This window comes from Cricetulus griseus, chromosome 2 (genome assembly GCF_003668045.3).
Source record: "Cricetulus griseus strain 17A/GY chromosome 2, alternate assembly CriGri-PICRH-1.0, whole genome shotgun sequence".
Lineage (NCBI taxonomy): Eukaryota > Metazoa > Chordata > Mammalia > Rodentia > Cricetidae > Cricetulus > Cricetulus griseus.
Window position 1 is genome coordinate 425,974,985 of NC_048595.1, and position 23,193 is coordinate 425,998,177.

At 45.0% G+C, this 23,193-nt stretch overlaps 1 protein-coding gene across 2 annotated transcripts in view; it reads left to right on the forward strand.

Annotated features, from left to right (window-relative positions):
• The window catches only part of Smarcal1 (SWI/SNF related, matrix associated, actin dependent regulator of chromatin, subfamily a like 1), a 44,976-nt gene that overhangs the window by 4,583 nt on the left and 17,200 nt on the right, over positions 1–23,193 (forward strand). For both annotated transcript variants that reach the window (XM_027397171.2, XM_027397172.2), the window contains exons 5-12: positions 584–796; positions 1,341–1,391; positions 5,455–5,641; positions 7,226–7,376; positions 8,601–8,759; positions 11,169–11,234; positions 18,269–18,409; positions 20,887–21,102. In XM_027397171.2, coding sequence (XP_027252972.1) covers positions 584–796; positions 1,341–1,391; positions 5,455–5,641; positions 7,226–7,376; positions 8,601–8,759; positions 11,169–11,234; positions 18,269–18,409; positions 20,887–21,102 — 1,184 coding nt within the window. The remainder of the gene's footprint in view (positions 1–583; positions 797–1,340; positions 1,392–5,454; positions 5,642–7,225; positions 7,377–8,600; positions 8,760–11,168; positions 11,235–18,268; positions 18,410–20,886; positions 21,103–23,193) is intronic.

Genomic DNA, 23,193 nt, shown 5'->3' on the forward strand with positions numbered 1-23,193 from the left:
CAGGTTTTTTTCTTAGCCAGTGGTGTGACTGTCTTTCTGTGGTTATCTGTAAAGTGAACTTTCCCTCCTGTTTTCTGATTGGCTACACCATCATGCCTTCATTTGGTGCTCTTCCTATTTTTTAACTGTTCTGCAAATGTCTTGTCTTAGCAGTTTTGCCTTTCAAATAAGCGTTCAGTTTTTGGTTGGTTGTGTGTTTGTTTCTTTTTTCTTTTTTGACAGACCACAAAGTGCATCAGTGATAGGTTATAAAATAATGTGGAAAGCCATGTATTTGTCAGTCCTGTTTCTCATCTCTAAGCAGTTGGTAGTTATGCATAGGTTCCCAAGGGTGCTTTGTGATGTTAACTACAGCAGATTCTCAAGCACAATGGAGATTACTTACAACATTTAACACCGTCACAAGCAAGCTGTACCCTTCTGTTAATATCTGATACCTGGTTGTCTTTTTCTTTTTAATTTCAAATTTTTAAGGAAGAGAAGAATTGCCTGCCCTGCCTTGCCTTTCTGAGTGTCCTGGGTCAGGTGAAAGTCATCCAGTGTCATCTCCCTGATCAGTTCGATACTTTCCTCCTCTTCACAGTGAATGCAGCTGAGCAGCTCTCCTCAGTCTCCCTGCAGCCGTTGGAAGGGGTTGATGGCAGTGTCAGAGGACAGACCAGCCTTCCCTCGGCCCCTTCCCTTGCCTTTGTCACAGGGAGGTGCATGCTCATCTCCCGGGCCCGCTTTGAGGTTGACATCGGCTATTCGGAGGAGTTGATCGCACTCTTTAAACAGATGAATTCCAGGAATTACGGTAAGTGATTGATCTCTGTGAGGTCTGTGATGGCACTGTTTGTCTCCGTCTTTGATTGTCCAGACTGACTTTCCTGATAGAGATACAGCTATATCTACAGGACAGTGACAGCTGGGTTGCCACAGAGTGAACACGTAATGACAGCTGCTTTATCTCTTAGCTTTTCAAAGAGAACATTTTCTTACTTGCCTGGTCAGTGTTGTCTTGACAAATGCAGCAGGTGCATTGCTGCTTCAACTTTAAAATCCATTTATTTTAGCCTTAGAAGAACAGAAAAACAGTAGTCGCCCCACAAAGGAATACCTTTCCATACCCCCAAGACAGTGGTGTCAAAGTTGGGCATGCATAGGAAACACTTAGGAGGCCAGTTGCTAACGCTATAGCTGTGGGATGGGAGTTGGGTAGGGTAGATGTGTTTCTAGTAAGTCCCTGGTGGTGGCTGTGGTACAAACCCTGGGACCACCACATCCATCATGAGCTTGCTGGAGGTTCATCAAGTTGGACAGCAAATAAGTGTGTGCTTCTTTCTCTCTTCTTGTTGCAGATGTCAAGACCAGGAAGTGGAGCTTTCTCCTGGAGGAGCACAATAAACTGAGTGAGAAAGCCACCTCTCTGCTTTTGAGCATGATGTTAACCTTTAGTAACAGCCTTAGCTTTAAAAGGGCTCTGAAGAGAGGTTTCTCTTCCCTGCTGCCCTAATAGTGATACATCCCTATGCTTGAGAGCAGAGTAGCTGGATGAAAGACATTTTGGGCTTGCCTTGTTCAAGCCTGCTGGCACCAGCAGTTTTGTGAAAACCATTCAGACACAGGGCTCTTGATCCTTAAGGGCAGGGCAGTGCTATTGAAATTCCCAGGGCCTAGAAGCCTTCCTGCCATCATAGACAGTTGAAGTGAAGGATATAGGCTTGGGAAATCAGAGGAGTGACAAGTTTACATAGCTGGGATGGAAGTTACTTTAGACAACCTCTCTGTTTACCTCCAGAACTGGATGACCAGAAGGTAGGAGAGTGTTGTGGTTTGAGGCTGCATCATGGGTTGCGTTCTGTCAGATGTAGAGGTCTGGACCTGATGTGAAGATGTGAACAGGACTTAGAGACTGACCAAGAGCAGGGATGTGTGCACAGTGTGCACAGCTACCATCACCACAAAAGGGAGCTGCCGGGTTGGCAGTTCTCTTCCTTATACTCTTCGTGGATGGACCAAAATTCTAGTGTGCCAGAGAAAAGTGGTTGTGGCCATAGCCTGTTCTGGAACACTGGTCTTCTATAACTTAAAGAGTAGTGAATTTTCAATGTTGTGTTCCCCTTCCTGGTGCCCTGTGGACTTATTGGGCCTCCCAGATGGTGGGAGGAACAGTGTGTTGTGCCAGTCATAGCCGTGAGCTGGCCAGCTGTGGGAGTGAGGAGCCATTAGCTACCTGTCCATCAGGCTTTGAAGAAGAGGGAGGAGCTGGGTTGCTTTCTGTGCCCCATGTCTCCTGACTTACTATGTAGTATCAGATATCAGGAAGATGGTTGACTGTTTTGTGTCCCACTTGTCTTTTTATTAAGAAAGGGTGTCTTTGGGCTGGAGATCATAAAGTGTTTGCCTAGCATACCTAAGGCCTGTGTTTGATCAAGTGTGTGTAGTGGCCTGTGCCTGTAACTCAGGAGGTGGAGACAGGAAGATGAGAAGTTTAAGGTCATCCTTGGCTATCTAGCAAAGTTTGAGGCCAGCCTGGGCTGCATAAAACCGTATCTGAAAAACAATTGTTTCTTGTGTTTTTTAAATCCGTATCTGTCTCACTGGCAGATATATACAAAGAAATAAATAAATACAAAGGGAAACGTTTTTGTTCCTTGAGGAAGGCCTTGCTGTAAACTGCAAGGTTAAATTGAATAGGAGGTGGTTCTATTTTAGTATCCATAAAAACTGGCTGAAGCAGGAAGAATGGCCAGTGCCGATCTGAACCTCTGACTACTGTTCGGAGCTTTTGATTCAAGGGAACTATTGGCCTAACCTGAATTTCTGATGAGAGACAGGAATTAGTTCTTTCCTGTCACTTCATTGCTTCCCTGACCAAGGAAGACAAATATGTGAGCAGTAAAATTCTCTGCCTCTTATGGGTGACAGATACGTGGATTAGCAGGTGAATGCAACGCTGGGAAATAGTGTGGCAAGACCCGGCCTTCCATGGTGGCTCCTAATGTTTTGCAGGCCAATAACCTTAAAATATCTAATGAACTCAGCCAGTTCTTCATGCAGAAAAATGCACATAATGAGTTTGTATTAGACATTAGGAATTCTCTAGGCCCTGAGTCTGGATTTATAATTTTTATATGCTTCTTCCTGGTTACATTGTCTCAGTAAGGAAACCTTTGCTTGCCTTACTGGGAACATTTTGGAGTCACAGTGAAGTCAGTGGTGGCAGAAATAAGATTGAAACTCCTACTGTGTTTGTAACCTGACCCATTAAGTATTCTGAAGCAGCTCTGAGCACTGAGAGGCCAGAGTGGACGTTCTGAAGAGAGCCTGCTTCCCACCTTGGTTCAGTTGCCATAGGTGCTGCAGACCTAGGGAATTTGCACCTTTCTTCTCACCTGGAGGTCCCCTTCCTCAATCAGATTATTGACACCAAGCTAGTTGAGCGCATGTGTGAGAAGTTAATTAAGAAATGGCAGTGGGGCCTGAATGTGTCATCAAAAACATGGTGAGAGTCATTCCCTTTAGGAAAGTGACTCTCAGAGGTTTCTCTTCTTTCCAAGTGACTGGACGCCTTCTGCCCGCAGTGAAATTGGCATGAGGCCTTTTGTTTTCCCTGGCTGTCACAGTCCAGAAGGGTTCTCCATGATCCTGTCTTGTCAGCTGCTGTTTGGAAACACTAGCATCTCTCAGCTGTGTGGCTAGCGCATCCTGCCAAAGAGCTTTTTGTAGAAATGGCTTCTGTATGACTCATGAAGCCAGACAGCACATGTCTGTCATCCACCAGCACCAATGAAAGGACAATAGACAGCGTTGGCAAGGGTGGAGTTCTCAGGAGCACCCAGTGAGATGAACAAAGAACACAAGACTTTGGAAGCAGAGCTGTGGGAGACAGTGGCCTTGGGTTCTTCCCCTTTGAATGGCTGAAAGAATGGGGTGCTTACAGAGGCCTTGCACACCAGCAGCTCGGCAGCTCCTAGCTTTCTTTCTCCAGGTATTTGAATTCTGAAGATAGCTAGAATTATGATACAAATGGCTTCTGCCAAGTACATTGAGTGTTCAATCTCCTGAAGTGTGTATAAATTAGCATATTCAGATTTAATTTACAAGATAAAAAGTATGGAACAGCCTACTTTATATTAAAGCCATCAGCTTTACCTAATTTCTATTGTTAACTCTGTTCATGGACACTTTCCAGAAACAGCTGGTATGTGTGTATATACATACATATACATACGTACATACATACATACACACATACTGTGTTTGAGTGGAGAAGGGATGTATATCTACATGTGTCATAGCATGTGGCACATGTGATCAGAGGAAAAACTGTGTGTCTTCTATCATGTGAGTTCCTGGGATTGAATATATGTTTCTAGCCTTGGTGGCATGTACCTTTACCTTCTGATCCAACTCACTGACACTTGATACTTAAAGTTAGTAAAGGTCAAAGGTTGGATTTAAAAACTGAACATATAAAGCAGCTGAAGCTAGCAGCAGATGGTACAACTGTCCATATTCACATTTGTGTTAGCCCTGGCAATCACCGTGCTTAAAGTCAAGAACTTTTGGAATACCCTTGAACGGGCTAGGGCTAGATAGATGACTCAGTAGTTAAGAGCACTGGCTGCTCTTCCAAATGATCCAGGTTCAATTCCCAGTACCCACATGGCAGCTCATAACTGTCTGTGTGACTCCAGGTCCAGGAAATCTGATACCCTCATACAAGCGTGCACGCATGCAAAAGCCCCCAATGTACACTACATTAATCAATCAATCAAAAAAAAAAAAAAAACAGCTGATCATGTTAAGGAGAACCATAATTTTACCAGTAAAAAAATTTTTTTAGCCAGGTGATGGTTGTGTACACTTTTAGTCTCTGTACTAGGGAGGCAGAGACAGGCAGATATAAGTTGGGGCCAGCGTGGTCTACCCCTAGTGTTCTCTCTGAAGAGCACAGTGTTTCTTCTGCCTGTTGATAGAAGGTGATTTAAGGATTCTCTCTCTTCCCCCAAACACTGAAGCCATCAGAATGAAAACAAGACTAGAATCATTCTATTGAAGGCTGATTTTTTTAGGATCTTTCTGGGATGATTTTGAATGGCTATTTTAATAGATATGGGTCTTTATGTATTTGATTGGAACTATAAAGAAAGAAAATCAATTACTTTAGGTTGAAAAAAAACGATAAACATCAGACAGTTCTTTCTAGAATTGTATAGTCAGCCAAGTCACTTTTGTGTTACTGAATACCCCCTTATCTATAGGTATTAAGGACTAGAGAGAGGGAATGCTGGCTGTTAATTTGGTCCGGTGCTGAGGTAGTGGCATATTCTGCAGTTAGCCCTCTTAAGAAAATGGCATGTAGCAGAATACCTTTTGCTGAATTCTGTGTGCTAACGCCATTTGTCTTTTTGCAGGTCTTTTGGACATGTGCATTCTGGTTCACACACCTCCGTTTTCTCTTTCCAGTTGCAAAGTCACGTGATCTCCGACAAGTTCAGCTAGACCCTCTGCCCAAGACAGTGACCCTGGCATTTGCATCTCAGCTGGAGAAGACATCTCTCAATGCCAAAGCCGACGTGCCTGAAGTTGACCTTTCTGGAGTGGATGCCAAGCTCGTGTCTAATCTCATGCCCTTTCAGAGAGAGGGCGTTAGGTAGATAACTGGTCCTCCTCTTGCTCTCTCTTGCTTGAATTCCATCATTTAGCACAGGTGGGGTTCAAATGCTTCTTTTATGAATACTTACATGTATTCATTGCGTACCTGTCTGGAAGCATCTAGATTAAACATTAAGCATTAAACAGCCAGGTGTGCTGTTAGCAAAGCTTATTGTTACCATTGGTTTCCAATTCCATGAGTTAACCAGGACTTTGGATTGCAGGTGTTCAGCAACCCAGTTCTCATCAGCTGAAGGAAAGAGATTTCTCCCCAGAAATCTCTGCTTTAGTTCGGCTTTCTTCTTAGCTTGCACCAGGCTCAGCCAGGTGCTCTTTTCAGGGGCTTGTGGCTGGTGTTCCATAGTTTGGCAGCACAGATTAAGTACTGTTTCTGTGCTGCAGAAAGGGAGGCTGATTCTTGGGGCTGCTAGAGGACAAGGAAGTACCCTGACATGGTACCCACTGGCCCATGTGTGCTGGCCTCTGGTCCCCAGAGAGCTGCTCAGTTGTTGCATCCTGGGAAATTTACCAAAAGGCCAGGGGCAGCTGAAAAAGTCTTGTAGTGCCCACACGCCAATGAGAAGAGATTACTCTCTTTGTTTTTATTGTGTAAGAAGGAAAGAAAAGAGCTATCTACCAGCTCATCACTGGGTTTCTGAGCCAGCAATCAGTTTTTCACAAATTAGATGAAAGAGGACTGGAGTTTGGAGCAGGGGACCAGATGTCTGATGCACAGACTCTTTGTAGTTTCTCAGTGATTCATCTGCAACACCAGCAAGTCATTTCACTGTTCCTGCTCTCATTGCTTCCTCCCTCATGTGGGATGGTGGCTATAGCAGAAACTGTTCTTCGGTGTTTAGGAAGGTGTCAAGCACCAATCCTAAGTGCTCTTTTACTGTTTCTCCCAAGAGTGGTCAGGGACTCCTTACTCGGATCTCACTGTTGCATCAGGAGGTGCATCAGGAGGCTCAGCTGCTGAGTGATAGAGTTGAGATTCCAGCTGAGGCCTGTTGCAGGTACCTGGAAGCTGCTAGTCTGCGAGAAAACCCTTTGCTAAAGCCAAGTTCTCATCCTCTCCCTGTCCGTCCTTTTTGCCAGTAGTTTTAGTCACTGCTGGTTTCACCCTGCTCCTGAGCATACAGAGTGAGCCTTGATGCTCAGAGTGCTGCATTTCTAACTCCACTTACTCTTACTTCTCTTTCTGTCCTTCCTGGGCACGTTTCTCAAGGGAGATCAAACCCCTGGATGTGGGTGTTGCATCACGGCCTCTCATGGTCCCCTGTGATCCTGTGCTTGGTTTAGGCAGAGTTTTCTCACTGTGGCTTCGCTCTTAACCCTGTGGCCTGTTGTCTTCTACATCCTCCTCCAGGGTCCGAACCATTCTGCATCTTCACTGTCTGTTCCCTCTTTTCTTATCCTGTTTCCTAAATGACTCCTGCCCTGTCCTTTTTGGAAAGAGAATCTTGCTGAGAGCGGGGCCCATTTTTGTCAGTGTTGCAGCTCTGTGGTGGCAGGTTAATTAAGATGGACAGAATGGCCCCGTGCACTGTGATATTACCTTACCCTGTCTGTCTCCTTGCAGCTTTGCCATATCCAAAAGAGGCCGCCTACTACTTGCTGATGACATGGGCCTGGGGAAGACCATCCAGGCCATCTGTATAGCAGCCTTTTACAGAAAGGAGTGGCCACTCCTGGTGGTCGTGCCTTCCTCTGTGCGCTTCACCTGGGAGCAGGTTAGATGTCTCTGCACTGGAATCATTGGGAAGGGCTTCCTTAGGGCTAGAACATCCAAATTACAGTGAAGAGCAAGGCCTGGGATCTTTAAAGGTCCAGATGTGGGTCAAAGACCAGCAGAAAGATGAGTTGGTCCCTGAGAATGGGGAGTCATGTTATCCCCAAAGGGAGGAAAGCCAAGCAGTCACTAGCTTAGGGACCTACTGCCAGTCCCTCAGCAGATACTGTTCCTCTGGTAAATAAGACTGTCCTTCTGCACTGCACCCGATCTCTGGAATGTCTTTACTTCCTTTGTCTCTCCAAGTCCTGTGACACAGCACTCAGTGACCCACTTTACAGATAAACAAACTAGGTCTCAAGGAGGTCAAGAGCTGTGTTCCCCCCTAAGGAGGCATCTTACTGACTTCCCTGCTCAGTGTTTTGCTTGCTATAGGGTATAGTACATACTATGTTTATGCTCCCCAGACGACCTAATAGATGGAGGCCTGATGTAAACATTGAATAATTAATTTTTTTAAAAAATTTAAGCAAATGCAGTGAAGGAAGGCCGAGCTTATTTCCCGAGCTTTATGGCTTTGTGCTGCTGATGTGGAGCATCATAGATTGACCTCTCCCTGAGGCACCAGAGTCAGACTGCAGAGGCTGCCTCTCAGCCTGCCGCTGGTGAGGTATAGATCCTGCCATTGCCTGTAGAAACTTGGCATTATGTATCTGTGTGTGTTAGATTTCCCTCAGAAAGTCCAGAAAGAGTCAGGGAGCTGCTTATAAGCAGAACTAAGACTGGAGAACTCATGTCAGGAAATAGCAGGCCCAGGCAAGGCCAGGGGCACCTACATGCTCTGGCTGGAGACACCCAGTGGCCTTCCTACAGCCCCAGGGTGCCTGATTTATCTAGTGATGGACTGTCAGTTTGCCTTTAGTGTACAGGAGGCTCTTGCAGGTCCTTCATAAAAGTCTTAGAATCATTCTAAGGAACTGGGACCATCTAGATTTCACAGAGAAGAAACTGTAGGCACATGAGGTGCCTGCTCACAGGAGAGAGTCCTGTCAGCACATAGTGAGGGGAGGAGTGGACTAGAGGCAGATAGAGAGAACCAGGGTTTGCCAGATGCAGGAGGGTATGGAGAGAGGAGTATGTCTTCAGGGAATGGTAAACTTGGTCCCCATTGAGAGTGTTGTTTTCTGGGTCGTCACTTTGTTTTGCTGTCCCCTGTCACCTGCAGGCCTTTCTTCGGTGGCTGCCATCTCTGAGCCCAGAGAACATCAACGTGGTGGTGACGGGGAAGGGCCGCCTAACAGCTGGCTTGGTCAACATTGTTAGCTTTGATCTTCTTAGCAAGTTGGAAAGGCAGCTAAAAACCCCTTTCAAAGTCGTCATTATTGTAAGTGACTTGGCAGGGTCCTGAGTACTTTGTCTCTTTAGAGGAACTCTGAAGGGTTCCTCAAATTTGGTAATTTGCCCTTATTGATCCTCTCTGGTTTTGGGGGAGGGGGCAAGAGAAATCACTGCCTTTCTTTTGTAGGGAATGATCTATTCCTCTCCTGAAGCAGCTCTTACGCCTGACTTGTGTGCCAGGAGGATCCCTTTAAACAAGTGGAACAAGTCTATTAGAGGGTTTCTAGTCCATCCTTCCTGCATTGGGAGGCCAGAGATGGAGGCCAACATGTGTGCATCAGACCATGCTGGGTCCAAAAAACTGCATTATTGTCAGCAAGGGTGTGTGCGTGTGCATGCATTTGTCCCACCCTGTGAATGTGGCGGCTCAGACATATAGTTCAGCAGTCAATAATTGTCTTCCACCTGGTGTAAAGACCTGTCCCTATCCCTGCTAAAAGAAAAGCGGTTTTTACTTGAGTTGTTTTTAAAGGCATCTTCACCTCCTTCCGAGTATTGCTTTCAGCAACTGGCTTTCCTTTTCACTCTTCATACATTTCATGAACACCTGGGCAGACTTGGTGCCCAGCCAGCTGTCGCCATAAAATATGTGGACAAAGTTCCCAAATAAAAACGCAGCTGGGACTCAGTGCAGGGAAGGAGAAGACATGGTTGTGGACCCCAGGGGATATTCATTGTGTTCTGGACATGAGAACCACCCTATGTTCTTAGTGTGTGCAAACAAGAACACATATTTTATCAAAGCTATTCTGGTAATGAGTCTTTGTGGGAGTCATGTTGGGCTTGGCACACATTCAAGTGTGGCTTTGAAAGGATTGCAGCATTCTGGTGAAATGGAGTATTAAAAGAAATATTCCAGGATGGTCACAGTAGCTCCAGGATGTAGGGACAATGATGCCTGCCTTTCCTGATGGTGGCTTTGTATTAGATGTTTCGTATATAACCACTACTCTCCCCTGTGTTCCCAAGCAGTACTGCAGTACTGCCTGTAACTCACTTGAGCTGATAGTCCAGGCAGATCCATTCTTTTCCCTCAGTTGCAGAGCTAGCATGCTGGAGAACCATTGACTGGAGCTTTGTGGCATGTGGCTTCAGAATTCCCGTGTTTCTGTTCCTGGCTTATCACTTAACCAGCCTTGAGATTCTGGGCAAACTGCTTGCCACCAATGTCGGTTTGTCCTCAAATGAAGCAAACAGCCTGCCATTCTCTGGCTTCACTATAGTAAGGGCAGCTCTCAGATTCACCCATTGTAGGTGAGGCTTCTTGTCTTGAGCTGCTGCTTATGGTTTGTTCTGGCAGTGGTACCTTTTTTCCCCGTGGTTGAAAGGGCCAATTCCCTTTTGTGCCTGACACATTTTCTGCAACTTCTCTCTAAATGGCTCTCTCATGACTTTCATGAGGGCTTATCATGAATCAGGATCATAAATGCAGTAGCCCAGGCATCTGGGGGATGCTTTCTGATATTTGAGGAGTCTCACACTGTCCATTGTGCTTTTGAGGCCTTTTTTGTTTAGCATAGCTGAAATGGAGCAATTTGGGGGAAACTTACAGATTCTTTCAGAGACAGAGGTAGGATCACTAGCAGCCCGTTACAGGGAATACTCGTTAGGACTGCTTTGCAGGCTGTTCCTGCATTAGCTTATTTCAGACATAGTAATCTGATCTTCTAGAAGCTAGCATTAGATCCATTTTATGGGTAGAGAACCTGGGTACCATAACTCAGAGCCATTTGGCAACCAACTGGAATATGCCAACCTAAAAACTTCCCTCCTGGGTAGTAATATGTTCACAACACCCTTTTTTAAAAAAAAAAATATGGCAAATTTTATGTTTGCTTATATACAGAATGCACAGCTATACATCTTTCAAATGCCATGTTTTCAACATAACAGTCCCCAGAGGATGGGGATCCATCAGTTCCCACAGTGCTCTGCATGCATGGCTGTGATGTCATAACTGTCTGACCTGCTGCCGGGGCATCTGCCATCCTTGCTGCTCTGCCAAGCATGAGGGCAGGTTCCAGACTCAGAACATGTGGTGGGTCTTCAGTATACCTGACTAATGCCATGAAGATGTGAGGTATTTCTCACAAGGTGGCAAGCTACCACTCAGGGTTTTGTCTAACAACATAACTAGTGGGAGGTTGGGGCAAGTATTTACTAGCCCCCTCTCTAGGTGGAAAACTGCCCTAGAGAGAGACAGTAATTTATCCAGAGCATAAAAAAGAAGCTGCCCCAGGCCTGGGTCCTTCCCTAGCCTACTGCCTCGTCTCCTTGAACAGCAACAGGTTAAGGGAGGCATCCTCAAGGCAAATGCCAAGCCAGGCTCAAGGTCAGGTGGGCTGTCTGTGTCTCAAGGACTGTCCTGATTTGCTCATTTGGCTGTTTCTTTCAGGACGAATCGCACTTCCTGAAAAACATTAAGACTGCCCGCTGCCGAGCAGCTGTGCCTATCCTAAAGGTAAGTGTGGCTGAGAGAGACTTAGGGCCTTGATACAACATTTGCTCAGGCACGCAGTGAGTCCTGGCCAAACAGATGGCAGCCCAGGCTGATGAGCTAGTGGTGGGACTTAGTGCTGGCATTTGGCATCTTTTGTTGGGTTCCGTGCTAGCTTTCATCCTGCCAAGAACCCAGTCCACATCAAGTCCTGTTGAGAGGGTCACAGACTCAGATGAGGAGAGACTCTGAGTTGTCCTCTGGCTTCCCCCCAGCACAAGAAAACCTGTAACATGTCACTAAATAGCTCAGGAGAAACTGCATTACTCGTAGGCAAAGCTGCCAAGGTGTGATGTGTTATCTAAATGTAGAACCAGGCCAGGGCTGTGGGCATCAGAGAGAATCTCCGGCAAAGCTAAGGCTTACCTGGTTGGTCTAGGTCTAGATTAATCCACTTCACACTATCTGAGGCCGGTGGTTAGCTAGAAGGTTTGCTATGTACATTTTCCCCCCATGTTCTCAGATCTACGCCTGTCCTGAGCACATGGGCTGGGGTGTGCTCTGGCTCTAGGGAGGGCAACAATGGGCACGTGGAGCAGATCAAGTCCTTCTCTATACATACTCTGACACAGTTCTACTCTTGTCTTTTGTTCTATGTCCTAGACCCCACTCTACAGGTATGTGACACCATGATGAGTTCTAGAGTCCCTAGTTCTAATAATTGGCTAAATGAGATGCCAGCTAAAAATCTGAGGTTTTTGTTTATTTTTTGTTTCTTAAATAAATAGAGGATTAAGTTTACAAGAATTACACCACAGTAAAATAAACAAAAAACTTGTCTTTTCCTCCCATCTTTGGATCCCTGGTCTTTGCTGTCCATCAGAGATAGACATAGCTATCAGATCAATGTTTTACTTCTGTAAGAGCATAATTATAAATGTGTGTTTTCGTCTTTCCTGAGGGGTATTCTAACAGCCCCTTTTTTGTCATTGTTTCTTTTTTCTTCCATTTTGAGACAGTGCATTGTGTATCCCAGACTGGTCTTGCACTCCTGATCTTTCTGCATCTGCCTCTCTATTGAAAAGATTATAGGTGTGTGCCACCATACCTAGATGCTCCAACCTGTATAGCTTTGGAGTTGACCTGCCTGGGGTGATGAAAGAACAGGCAATAGACATACCTGCTGAAAGCTGAGATTGGGTGGGCTGTCACTCTGACAGGCACACTAGCAGCCTGAGAAATTCGTGTATTTATTATATGGCACAGAATGAGGAAGTGAGTTTATTGTATGCTTCTGGAGGAGGAGAGTGGTTAGCTTGTTGTAGTAGGAGGTTTCTGTAGGGGAGCATTCTCGGGATGCAATCATCTTCAGGAGGCAGTTAGGGTTAATAATTCTGTATACCCTGATTTCAGCTAAAGGCCAAGCCTCTTAACATCAGTACTTGAACAAGGGGATGGCTTTGTCATTTCCCTAACTAAACCAGGGAAGGCTTTGCCATTCCTATGGGTGTGTGGCACTGGGGTCCTTGAGATGGCCATGCTCATGTCACCCAAACACATTCATTCACGGCTTCATCCATTCCCCACACCTAGTTTTATAACAACCACTGCTTTATACCTATTATTTCCACCTGGATTGTGTATCCTGAGAATCATTCCATGTCATTCCAAATGACTACCAGATTCTTACATATAGCATTCTGTTGTATAAGTCTGCCAAAAGGTATATCCTTTGTTGTCTTTGGATTTGTACCCAAACTGAAGCTTTTGTGTAGAGTGCTTCAGTGACCATCTTTTCCCAGGATACAGAGGGTGGTAGTTGGAAGAGCCGTCCCTCTGTGTCTGAGACAGGCACTTGCCCTCCTTTGTCAGGCCACAGGGGAGAAGGGTATCCAGTGATAGATCTCTTTTCACCCCTGGTATAGCAAGGCTACAGAAAGAGGTCTCTATGTCCAGCCATTTTTTTTTTAAGATTTATTTATTTATCATGTACACAGTGTTCTGACTGCTTGTTTGCCTGTGGGCACAGGTATATGGATTAAAAATATCAAGATGCTATAATGAAAATACAACATATAATTGTAGTATAAAGTTACACTATTCTGAGCTTTAAGGCTTATGTGTAAATATTATTAAGACACCATACATTATTATTTGGGGGAAAATCGACTGTTCTTCCAAGAAAAAAAATCCACAATATTTAATTTTAGTATGTATGGTGTCTTAATAATATTTACACATAAGCCTTAAAGCTCAGAATAGTGTAACTTTATACTATTATACTACAATTATATTATATGTTGTATTTTCATTATAGCATCTTGATATTTTTAATCCATATACCTGTAGTCACAGTCTTCAATCTGACTGATCTTAGCCAGTGGCATCAAGTTATAATAGCAGAGAGCAGTGGTGTTGACCTGAAGAGATGGCTCAGCAGTTAAGAGCACTGGCTGGTCTTGCAGGAGACCTGGGTTCTGTTCCCAGCACCCACATGGTGGCTCACAACTTTCTGTAACTCCAGTTCCATGAGGTCCAGTGAATGCCTCTGGCAGGCACATGGTGCACAGACAAAATAAATGAAATGCGAGAGCACTGTGTTGTAGATCAGCTTAGTAAGATCAGTGCCCTTCAGCATCTTTGGAATATAGGCAGGGACATCTTTGGGGTTTTCAGACCTTCCATTCATTCACTGGTAATTACTCTTACTTCCTCTTGGGGAGTGGCTACAAGCTTGCTTTTGGTTTTGAATATGGATATTTTGGTCACTTGACTCCAAACTAGGGTTGTATTGTTTGAAGATTATTGATTCTGAGCATTATTTGTGAAGATTCTAGAATGACTTGTGAACTTGTTAAAACTCACTAGCTCACAATGTCCTGGGCATAAGGGTTATGGGGACTGGGACTCAGGTGGTGCAAACTTGACCTTCTACTTGATGTTACCTGCTTCTGCACACCCTACTCTAAATGGCATACCTTTATTTCAAGTGCTAGAGTATGATACAATCTATGAGATGAGAATCAGCTGGGCATGGTAGTGCACACCTTTAATTCCAGCACTTGGGAGGCAGAAACAGGTGGATCTTTTTGAGGACAGCCTGGTCAACAGAGTGAGAGTTCCAGGACAGCCAGGTCTACACAGAGAGACCCTGTCTTGAAATCCCTCCCCCAAAAGGTGGGGGGAACACAACTTTAGGGAACATGATTTTATATCCTTGGGGAAATGTTACAACCAATCAAAATAGTTCAACAAAGCTAGTTATTGGCTCAGTTGTGTGTGTGTGTGTGGGGGTGCGATAGAAAGTGATAACTGTTTGTTGCATGGACTTGAAATAACCCTAGTTCTTTGCTTCAAACATCCCTGTGCTCATACTATGTGTAGCCCAATCTATGTGTAATGTACCTGCTTTGGCTAACTGCATGGCACTCTTCTTGGTGCATCGATGCACTCACTAACTTGTCCTTCATTTGAGTGTCCTGCGTGGCTTCTGATGCTCAGCTCTGAGGGAATGTCAGAGCTGCCCTCACAGTGTGTGCTTATGAACTGCATTATCTTCCTAACACCAAACGGAATTCTTTTATGTTGTCCCACTCTTTTTTTCTCAGATTCCACTGTCTTTCCATAGCCAGGCGAGTTGACTGCACAGTGTTTAATTTAGCATTGATTTGTATCATTTTATACCTCTTTATTTTCCTGAGTGTGGGTTTCTCAGAGATAAACCAAGCAGAGCAACTATTTTCAGGTGGGCACAAATCAAAGGCCTTGCGGATGATTGATCACAATCTTGGGTCTAGAACAGGGAGCAGGTTACATCATTCCATCACAGATGAGATGCTGTTCTGGTTTCCTCTCAAAGCCAGCCTTTTTCTGTTCAGCAGTACACCCTCTGCTTTTTGACACCCACATTCCTCCCTTAGTCCCTCTCCTGTCACTTCAGTCTGGGAACTGTAAGAGAGAACTGACTATTGACTCATTCCTGGGGTGAGCCTGGGAGCTGGTTTGGCCCAGGCTCCATTCCCAGGCAAACATAGAGGCATTGGGAGTGCATTCCGGATGATGGACAGATGTCTCCTATTGAAACTGTTTCCATTTTTTTTTTTCTTTTGTCTCTTGCCACTTTCCTTAAAATAGACTAAAGCCATAAACAAAGTTGGTACAGACATCATTCAAGAAGCCCATTGTTATTTTAATGAGTCTGCACTAAACGGTGCAGGAAATCATAGCCAAAGAAATCATGGCTCTGCCATCAGAATGGGATTAGGTATTTGCAGAGGCTGAGAGGGCAAAAGTGCACTTTGAGCATTGTACGTATTGTATATTTATGAGAAATCCTCTTTCTTCCCGTGGTTACACTTTTATTTATTTTTATGATCAGTGTATCCATTTGGAAACCTCCTTTCCTCCCTTTGGATATTTAACGCGTGTGATTGCCTTGTGTTACTGCCATTAGCTCAAGGTTACTGTGGTTAACAAGCAGTTTCTAGGTGCTGAGCTCCACAGTGGGGTTTCTTCCAAAGCTGAGGGAGTTTTACCCGTAACAATTGTGACGAATTGATGTTTGTTGCAGCAAAGTCTCCTCTTGGTCTCACTCTCTTTCCCATTTCACTAAGGTATGATCTGGGTGTGACCTGCCTGGGTCAGGTGTGAGTGGGGAAATGAAGAACCTGAGTCCCCTGGAGTTGAATCAGCCAGCTGTTTATTACTCTCCCATTCACTGCTGAGCAGGCTGCTGCAGACCCAGGCTGAGCGTGGTCAATGGATCTGGGTCCCACCATTTAAAGTTCTTAGTAATTACAAAATGAGCTTGAGTGTTGAAATACAGTAAAGTTAGAAAAGATATTTCTTCCTTAAAAGAAAAAAAAAAAAAGAAAGAAATCAGTAAGTAGTTGCCTGCTGCACAGTCATGGAGACCTGAGTTTGGATCCCCAGCGCTGGGTTTTCAGTAGAGTCAGACAGATCCTTAGAGCTCATCAGCCCGATGGCTTAGCCAAATGAGTAATAGACTCTGTGCAGCCTGGGGGTGGACTTTAATCCCAGTGCTCAGGAGGCAGAGGCAAGTGGATCTCAGTGAGTTCAAGGCCAGCTTGATCTACAGAGCAAGTTCCAAGACAGCCAGGGCTATTAACACAGAGAAACTCTGTCTCAAAAAACAAAATGAGAGAGAGAGAGAGAGAAAAAGAGAGAGAGAGAGAGAGAGAGAGAGAGAGAGAGAGAGAGAGAGAGATCCTGTGCCAGAAAATAAGGCAGTGATTAAGACACATGCTTGGACCATTGGCCTGAGGTCACACGTCACCCATGAGTACCTCTGTAACACACGCACACACACCCCCCATTAATATGTACATATAACATATACAAAAACATTTTAAGATATCAGCTAGAGCAGTGGTGGTTCTCAACCTGTCAGTTGCAACCGCTTGGGGGTAGGGCAACAAATGATTCTTTCACAGGGATGGCATATCAGATATCCTACATTTCGGACATTTACATTATGATTCATAACAGTAGCAAAATTATAGTTATGAAGTAGCAACAAAAGTGATTTTATGGTTGGGGGTCATCACAATGTGAGGAACTGGATTAAAGGGTTGCATCATTAAGAAGGTTGAGAACCACTGATCTAGAGGCTTTTACACAAGCTGTCACTATCATTTACTCTTGATACTAGCAGGGTCATTATGGTGAATTTAACTTGAATATCAGAAATCTGTTCTGCAGGAAATTCGGGCCTATTGGTTTCTCTCCTGCTTTGTACCAATGCTGGATCTCTTGTGTTTACTTCATGTTCCCTGCAACACTAACTAGCTTTCCTCTGGATTTTTCTCAGCATGTAGTGTACATTGATTGATTACCTACTTTGTGCCAGGCACAAAGTGCTACAGAAAGTAGGAACAGACCAGTCCTTGATCTCAAGGGAATGGAACTTATAGAATGTGTGCGTGGGGGGTGTGTGTGTGTGACTTACTAGAATGGCTTACAGGCTGTGGTCCAGCTATTCCAGTATTGGTTGGCTGTCCATCAATGGAAGCCCCAAGAATCCAGTAGTAGTTCTGTCTATGAGGCTGGATGTCTCAGCTGGTTTTCAGTAGACACCAGAGTCCCGAAAAAGGCTCTAATGCCAGTGAAAGAATGGACTTGCTAGAGAGTGAGAACAAGCAGGGAAAGAGGGAGCAGATTAAGGGTGTGTCTTCCCACCTCAGAGATCTGGATTAGAAGTGGGTTTTCCTACATCAAATGATTTAATTAAGATAAAATCCCTCACAGGTGTGCCTGGTCATTTGGGTTTTAGTTACTCCCAGATGTAGTCACATTGACAACCAAGAATAGCCATCACAGTCTCAAGAGGCTTGCAGTCAAGTGAGGGCCACAGTAAAGATAGTTCAGAAGGTGTAAGTGCAGTGACAGCAGCTAGGAGGGCCTGAAGGAATGACAGTTGACGTCTGACTTACATCAGCAGCGCCATTTGGGTTTTGCAACACATGTAGTCCTTTTTGTCTGGCTAGAGTACCCTGACTTAGAGATCACACAGTTCTGGAGTGAGGCTTGTCTTTGCCATCTTTGACAAAGGAAAGTTCTGAGATGTTTAAAGTTAAGAATGGGCTGGACAGAAGGCTTGGTGGTGAAGATGCCTGCTGCTTTTCCAGAATTGTGCTGTTCTCAACCACCTATAACTCCAGCTGCAATGACTCTGATGACCTTCTCTCTCTCTCTCTTTCTCTCTCTCTCTCTCTCTGTCTCTGTCTCTCTCTCTCTCTCTCTCTCTCTCTCTCTCTCTCTCTCACACACACACACACACACACACACACACACAGTTAAAATGTATATACTTAAAGTTGAGAACATCCAGCAGTGAGAGAGCCCAGGAAATGAAAGATGAAGCTGCTGCAGCCTGGGGGGGTTTGCTGTTCTGGGATAGGGAGTGGGGGGCATCCAGCTCCTGTCTCATTGTGGCCTTTTTGATATTTTGTATTAAAGAATCTCCCATAGGGGTAGCAGGCCCCACCCCCATTTTCTCCTCACTGTGTCAAGAGCATCTTTGACTGTTTTGTCTTTAGGTTGCCAAGAGGGTGATCCTACTGTCCGGCACGCCAGCCATGTCCCGGCCAGCAGAGCTCTACACACAGATCATTGCTGTCAGGCCAACGTTCTTCCCTCAGTTTCACACCTTTGGACTTCGATATTGTGATGCCAAGCGGGTATTCATTCTCTTGTCTCCATAGCCCCCTATTCTTTTACCTTCATGTTCTTTCTGCTCCTTGATGTGAACCAAGAGGCGGGTCAGAAAATCACATGAAAACTTCATTATGGTTTGCCTCTGACTTTGACCTTAGAGTACTTTCAAAGGTGGTGATTGCAGGTGGTGTCCTCTAGAAAAGGGTCTAGTAGTTTCTGCACAGATGTGTAGGGCTCTGAGCAGTGCTGCCTGCGTCCAACTTACAGTTCCCATTCAAGGCTTGCAGCTGGGGCTGCAGAAGGAAAGTCCATATCAGAAGCAGGTCCAGAAAGGCATTGAGGCAAGTTAGAGGGGAGGGCCCAGGCAGAGCCAAGAAAGCAGGGAAATGAGGGTTTCTGGCCTGTGAGGAAGTCATCTCTACAGAAGACCATATGGAGAGCCTTGGGGCAGGTAGAGTAGAGCAGGGTTTCAGGTTGAGGGAGGGCTTCTCTGTGAGCCTGTGCTCCTAAGCAGTGACTCCCAGGGGACAGTGGCTCCTCACCCACTAGTCACCCCTCTGAAGATGACTCTAAACCTGCCATCTACACAGCTCCAGTTCTCTGAGGACGGGGGAGAAAGAGTACTACAAACAGAAATATGATGCAGTCAGTATCACCAATTCAGACCTTAGTAATGTGTTTTACGATCAAATCACAAATATAGGAAGCCCTTGTTTGCATCAGACACTGATACTTTGGAGAAATGGCTGCAGTTACTCACAAACAATCTGTGAATGAAAATACATGCTATGTGAATTTATGATTGCTTCCCATATTTTAAAACTGCTATAAAAATAAGATATTTTAAAACATTTCCATTTACTCACAAAGTGCATATAGCGTAAATTACAGTGCTCTGCAGAGTTAATGGCAGACTTTTGTTAGGTTGTTGTTAACGTAGCTTCTCAGTTGTTAAATGTCTTTAAAAGTAATGTATTTCATTAACACAGTCTTCGACTCACTTTCTCTGTGATTGTTTCTAGAGTAGATTGTTTGTACATTTCCTGTGTGGTTTATACTTTGGTCCTGTTTGCAAATGATCTGCTTTCTGAAGAGGACCTCACCCGCCCCCCGCCCCCCCACCATCCCCAGCCCCCCACCCCCTCACCACCCCACCACCCCAACCCCCGCCAAATAGCTGAGTCTGTAGATAACACTCCGAGGAAGGACTAAAGGTGGAGTGCATCCTTCAGACTCAGACTGTCCCTTCCTGTGTCTAGAGTGTCTGGCCACTCCTCCCCAGTCTCTGACACCACAAGGCTTCATCATCAAGTTTCATTTATTCTTCTTCCCGCTCGCTTTCCTCACCTCAGCAAAACGTAGGTGTAGACAGTGTCTGGGTCTTCCTCCTGTCCTTTGTTCCACCCAGCCCAGTGCATGGCATCTTGTTAGAATGTGATTGTTTCAGTTAAAATCTTTGGCATTGTTCAGTTTTAACTTACAAGGTTAAGAGGTAAGAATATTAAACTTGGGGGCAAGATGTCCAAATTAATTCTGGAATTCACATCTTCCTAAGATTTTTCTAAAGTGTAGCCCAGAGGGCCAGCTGTTTCCCCCTCTGCACTAAGAGACCTCCCTAGAGAAAGTACCCTGTGCCAAGCTCATTTGATATCCAGTGACTGTCTAGAGGTATTTGCTAAGAACTTCCCCTGAATCCCCCCCCCCTTTTTTAAAGAAAAAAATAACACTAGACCAATTTCTCTCTCCAGCTTTGACCATCTCTTCTCTCAATTTTGCAGACATTTACCCTGTCTCCAGCATTATGCTAGGTACTTTGACTCCCAAAGTGAGCAAGCCCAGCTCCCCGCCTCAGGCAGCTCATGGTCCAGGGGAAGGTGAGGCAGGAAAGTAACTGAGTTGTGAATATGCAGAGCAGCAGAGGCCCTGTGCTCTCTGTGTTCCGCATAGAAATCAGTCCTATTTCTAGTAAGAGTACTGGGGAAGGGTAGGATATAACTGATGATTGGTTTATTGATATCTGATCAGTTGATTGCTGTGGTGGATTCAAACCTGAGGCCTCACATATGCCAGGCAAATCTCTACTCCCATTCATTTACACCCAACCAGCTTTTTATTTTAGTCTCTAACACCTTCTATAGCTATATGAGAGGGAGTAGAATCTGAGCTCTCAGCCCACCAGCAACTTGAGGGAACCCTGGATCCCAAAACTTTGATCCAGTTCCAGCCAGGCCAGCACAAACCTATGTTCTGGGCTCTTTGAACCCTAGCATCAGTCACTTAAGCTGATGGAAATGTTAGTTTCAAATTGTGGGCTGCTGTGACATGGATTTTTGGTTTATCTCATGCCTGGTTTTTCCCACATCCTTTCTGTCCTCATCTGTCTCAATTGGGGTTCATTCAGTCTTGTAAAGCCTCTTGAAGCTGTCCTAACACAGTGGGGTGGTAGGAAAATAGTGCCATCTGGAGCTCCAAGGCTAACGGACGTCCTTTCTTCCTTCAGCTCCCTTGGGGCTGGGACTACTCAGGCTCCTCCAACCTGGGCGAGCTGAAGCTGCTGCTGGAGGAGGCAATCATGCTGAGGCGGCTCAAGTCTGACGTCCTTTCCCAGCTTCCAGCCAAGCAGCGAAAGATGGTGCTGGTCAACCCTGGTAGGATCAGCACCAGGGCCAAGGCGGCCCTGGATGCAGCAGCCAAAGAAATGACCAAGGACAAAACTGTGAGTGGGACTGGGAAATGGGTGCCTCCACGGGTATCCTTATGAAAGCTGCTCTGTGCATGTGGTCCTAGTTCTTCGAACATGACTTTCCATCAACTTTTCCCTGAGCAAGAAGAGCCAACGCATTTCACTCCTTGCTTGACCTAGTTGGGGTGTGTGTGTGTAGGGAATTTGTATTTACAGAGAGTGGAATGAGGCTCACAGTGCCGCTCTCCTGCCCAATAACTTAGAGCTGCATACAAGATGGTTTGCCGGCTGGCTCTTACTTCATGCTCTTCTATAGTGACATATTATAGGAAGTATGTGAAGAACTCTACACCAGTTCTGTCTGTCTTTTAGGATAAAGCCTTATACTTTTCAGTAGCAAGAAAATAAAAACCATTGGTCATTTTTTACATCATCACAAAGCTTCATCTGGGCCCCATAGTCTCCCAAACAAAGGCAGTGAGTAACCGCTGCAGTGTCAGCCTCTGAAAAGTGAATGCACAAAAAAAAAAAAAAACGACAAGATAAAATGTGCAATGTGAGCCGGGTGTTGGTGGCACATGCTTTTAATCCCAGTACTCGGGAGGCAGAGGTAGGTGGATCTCTGTGAGTTCGAGGCCAGCCTGGTCTACAGAGTGAGTTCCAGGACAACCTCCAAAGCAATACAGAGAAACCCTGTCTCCAAAAACCAAAAAAAAAAAAAAAAAAAAAAGGCAATGTGTTCACTATTATGATGGGAGAAACAAGACTGGCCAGTAACTTTTAAGAAATTGGTTAGAGGGCTGGAGAGATGGCTCAGGGATTTAGAGCACTGACTGTTCTTCCAGAGGTCCTGAGTTCAATTCTCAGCAACTGCATGGTGGCTCACAACCATCTGTAATGGGATCTGGTGTCTTCTTCTGGCATGTACTGTATACATGATAAATAAATCTTAAAAATAAAGAAAAAAATTGGGTAGGAGAGAGGAAGCCCTGGTGAGTTGTCATACTGTATTTAATGTGTGCTTAATTATATGTGATAACTGAGTACCCCAAAAAAGGGAGTTGTACCCTGTCATAGTTTCCATTGACGTGGACATGGATCATGTTCTTTTTGTTGGCAGTGCTACATGTTTGGTTTTTCTTTAGAGACGGGGTCTTGCTTGTAGCCCAGGCTAGTCTCCAACTCACAGTCCTCCTCCTGTCTGTCTCTGAGGTTGCAGTTGTACGCCACCACGTCTGGTTATGGCAGTGCTCTTATGTTTTTTGGTAGCACAAGAGGCTCTGTCACTGAAAATCAATCTTGGTCTTTTGCCAATTCCTGCAAATAAAATTCAGTGAATAGAAACTTTATTTATAAATTTTAAGCATTGTTTTGGTGGGGGACTGTGCTGTGGATTAAGCCCAGAGGTTGCTCGTGCTCGGTGTGTGCTTTACCACTGAGCTGACCCCAGCCCATAACTTGCTTTCTAGATAGGGTCTCACAATGTAGGGGGAACTCACAGAGATCCACCAGCTTTTTCTGCCTCCTAGGTGTGCCCCTTACTTCCTGACCAGTGAACGGAGACAGCAGATACAATGTTAATGGGGAGACAGGCACATAGTAGTTTTAGATTCAAAGATACAGTTATGGTTTTGGTTTTGCTAGTATGGTGGTGTTTTGTTGTATGTGTGAGTGGAATAAGGCTGTTAGTGTTTCCTGCTAGTATCTATCTGGTCTGCCTTTGGAACTAGCTTGAAAGCAACTGGTATAGAAATTAAGAAAACAGAGAGAGATCGAGAGTGAGAGAGGGAGGGAGGGAGGGAGGGAAGGATGGAGGGAGGGTGAGCACACAAGAGAGCAAGAAAACAGCTAGTGAGAATTTCAGTTGAGGAAGAAAAACACATATTGACAGGCAGAGCAGCCAAAAGGAAAAAGAGTAAAACAGCACTTGGGGACTGTGGTTAGTTCAGCAGTTGCGTGAGCAGCGTTTAAACCTGCACTGGTGTGTATAGCTCTTTTAAGTGTGGTGCATAGCTCCACATATTATTCCACATGCAGCCAGAAAGTTTGACTTCATATCAAACTAATAAAATAATATTTTATGAGTAAAACTTAAGATAAGCCATGACAATTAGGAATGTTGGG